Source organism: Petaurus breviceps, unplaced genomic scaffold (genome assembly GCF_028583685.1).
Source record: "Petaurus breviceps papuanus isolate PSGF00001 unplaced genomic scaffold, PetGlider_PUasm1.0 173, whole genome shotgun sequence".
Classification (NCBI taxonomy): Eukaryota; Metazoa; Chordata; class Mammalia; order Diprotodontia; family Petauridae; genus Petaurus; species Petaurus breviceps.
Window position 1 is genome coordinate 33,605,174 of NW_027185759.1, and position 3,625 is coordinate 33,608,798.

Genomic DNA, 3,625 nt, shown 5'->3' on the forward strand with positions numbered 1-3,625 from the left:
TACATATTGCACATATATAACCTATATTGAATTGTTTACTGTCTCAGGGAAGTGGGAAGGAAGAGAAGGATAGGATTTAAAACTCATAACTTTAAAAGAAAGTTAAAAAATTGTTTTAAAATATAATTGGGAAAATAATTATATATACATATATAGATATACAGATATATCTATATATGTATATCTCTATATATTGAGCTCAAGTTTTCCTGGTTCCAAGCCCAATGTTCTTTTAGTGATGCCATGTTACCTTCATGTGATCATTGATGCTTGACCTGGACCTGGGATTTCATTGGCATGGGGAAAGTGGAGATGAGGAAATTTCCTCCAATGATGCAAGCTGGCACCTTCTCTGAAACTCATCACCTTAGAGAAGGGTCTGGGTTCTAGAGCATGGAGAAGTGAAATGACTTGTGTCTTCCAGATGGCATGTTTAGAGGCAGAACTTCAGATTCAGGTCTTTACTGGCTTTAAGATTGGTTGTAGCTGCTAAACTCCATAGCCTGTCATGATCATTGATATGATTTTAAATTTACTTCTGTGCTGTTTGTTTATATATGGAGAGAAGGGCAGTGTAGTATAGAAGAGAGAGCACTATTGGAAGTCCTGTTAAAATGACCTGTGATCAAATCCTGCTCCATACAGTTACTAGCTGTGTGACTCTGGGCAAATAATTTTTAGGAGATGATATACATGAAGGCATTTGCAAACTTAAAATGTTATTTAAAAGCTAGCTAGTATACTTAACCTCTATGCAGTTCAGTTTTCACATCAGTCAAATGGAGGGAAAGGAGAAGGTGGACTCAATGCAATGGCCTTTTAAGTTTCCTTCCAGCTGAAATATATGATCCTACGTGCTAAGTGAATGAATCTTGATGATTAGCTCTGTGGGACTTGCAGGCCCTCGTGTGCACATTGGGGAAAGTCCACCATACTTTAGAAGGGGCACATTGGGTGAGTGAGCTTTGTTCATGGCTATTCTCTAATCTATTTAAATAAACAAGACGGATGTGAACAAGAACCAAGTCAAACTTTCTGAGAACATTTATTTCTGCCAGCTGAGACTAATGAAGTGTAGAATTTCCTTGCTCAAGACGAGCCAGAGGGAAGAGCCACCTCATTCATCCGAAGGCAGGCCTTTGTCAGCCCAGCTGTCAGACTGACTGTCTGGATGTCTGTACCTCTCCCTTGGGGATGTCCTGGTTGGTGGGTTGGGGGCAGAGGGGGCTCCACATCTCCAGTGACTAGCACTGCTGCACGCTCTGAAGCCGCTTCATTTTCATTTTCTGCCTCCTGGCTGTTCTCAGTTTTTTGGTTTTTAAGAAACTATCCTCTAATTGGTACAGAAAGTCTTCAATTAGCCCAACCTGAAAGACACAAAGGTCCTTATTGTTCCATGTTAAAAAAAAAAAAAGAGGCCTCTTGGGTTTCCCAAATCATTTGCATTTCTAAGCACATTTTTGAAAAAGCTCTGGTGGGCAGAAAGGAAGAAAGAAGGGAGAGAATGAGAAAGGAAAAGAATGAAAGAAAGAAGAAAGGAAGAGCAGAGCTCAAAACAGAAATAATTTATGTCCTATTTCCTTTGGGGTTCAATTACCTTACCTGAGTTTCCCAAATCATTTGTATTTCTAAGTCACATTTTTGGAAAAGCTTTGGTGAGAAGAAAGGAAGGAAGAAAGAAAGAAAAAGAAAAGGAAAAGAGAAAGAAGGAAGGAAGAAAAGGCACACTTAAAACAAAGAATTTCTGTTCCATTTCCTTTGGGGTTCAATTACTTTACATGTGTGGAGCCGACATGCTCCGGCACCTTCGTTCAGTCATGCATTCTGGGAAGGGGAATTGATCACAAGGCCCTCTTTAAATGGCAGTAAAAAACAGCCATTTTAAAAGGAAAGCATGAGCCAGAAATTAATCTCAGACAAGGTTTTGTTTCCCTCCTTGTCCTCAAAGAATGCTGGAGGAAAGCACAGGCTGCGGCGTTAATGTGGCACATATTTGCACGAGAGAAAAATGAGTATTCCACATGGCCGCAGCAAGGGCCATTTTTCTATTAAATCAAAATGAAGTTCTGAATAAATATATTTTCTTGAAAAAAAAAAAAACAGAAAACCCAAAAAAACAGAACAACAAACGGCATCCACCAGAGGGTCTAGGGAGAGAATGCAGAACAATTCCAGGAAGAGAAAAAAAAATCCATCCGTCTTACTCCAAAATAAACTCATGATTATTCAAATATGCAACAGCTTTGTAGGTATTCTGTTTGTCAGCAGAAACTTGGAAGTAAAATAGATTGCCGTTCATTATGCAGCAATGGGATCACATAAAGAGGCAGAAATGCAAAGGTGTGTGCTTAACGTACAGGCGAAACACAAAGGAGCTCCACACACTCCACCATCTCCCAAAGCAAGCTGGGGCCGCGGCATTTCCTTCTCAAGAAACACCAATAAGGTGCAAGCTCACGATGGAGGCATTTACCATCCCTATCTTCCAATTGCGAGCTACACTTGTTAAAGGCTCCATTTAGCCTTTGGAGAAATAGTGAATGGATTATTCAACTTGTCAAAAAGAAGAACAATGCGTTATAGATACATTGCAGTCATCCCCATATGTCCTCTATGGCACTTAGCGGCTCCATGGCTTTTCTCAAAGAAAACAAAATCAGTTTTATGCTGTGAAGACAATGACTTCAGGATGAACAGTGTGCATATGGATGTGGGTATTGTGCACATCTCCTTATGTATGTGCAGCAAGACAAGTAAATGTGGCTTCTATGGAGGTACTATCGGTTTCTGGGGTGGACTGTCTAATAATGACAACTCCAATGTCTTTAGCACGTTAGGATTACAGACTCACAACAGTCCTGGGCTGGTACTATTATCTCTGTTGTTCTATGAGGAAATGAAGAATTACGGTGGTTAGATGACATACCCAGGGTGGTACTGATAATGAAACCAATGGCTCACACCCCAAGCTTTGGGCTCATACAAACTGGCTTAAGTCTTGTGGGGAGGCTTGACCCTCAAACCACTGTCTTTGGGGCATTTTGCCTCAATTAAGAATTTCCTGTGGGAGCCTTGAATGTTTTTTGAGCTTCCTGGGTAAAATATTTTTGAGGTTCCCTGACTGAGGGCAAAATGAGCCAATGGCAGTGATCTATCTATCTATCTATCTATCTATCTATCTATCTATCTATCTATCTATCTATCTATCTATCTATCATCTATATCTAATATCTCCCTCTCCCTATGTCATCTACCTATCATCTATCTACCTCTATCTATCTCTGTATCATATGTTATCTATCTTATCATCCATCCATCCATCCACCCCTCCATCCATCTATACATCCATCTATCATCTCTCTTTCTATATCTCACCTCTTTATCATCTATCTACCTCTATCATTTATCCATCCATCTATTTAATCTCTCTCTACCTCTGTCATCTGTGTATCTTCCTTCCTTTCTTCCTTCTTTCCTTCCTTTCTTCCATCCATCCATCCTTCCTTCCTCCCTCCCTTCTCCCTTCCTTCCTCCCTCCCTCCCTTCCTTCCTTCCTTCCTTCCTTCCTTCCTTCCTTTCTTCCTTCCTTCTTTCCTCCCTCCCTCCTTCCTTCCTCCCTCCCTCC

The 3,625-nt window shown here is 40.6% G+C and overlaps 1 protein-coding gene across 1 annotated transcript in view; it reads right to left on the reverse strand.

The window, feature by feature from the left end:
• Nucleotides 1-1,244: 1,244 nt before the first annotated feature.
• The window catches only part of SPATA16 (spermatogenesis associated 16), a 267,544-nt gene continuing 265,163 nt past the window's right edge, over nt 1,245-3,625 (reverse strand). Inside the window, exon 10 of the mRNA XM_069083668.1 lies at nt 1,245-1,367. Within this exon, the coding sequence (XP_068939769.1) occupies nt 1,245-1,367 (123 nt within the window). The remainder of the gene's footprint in view (nt 1,368-3,625) is intronic.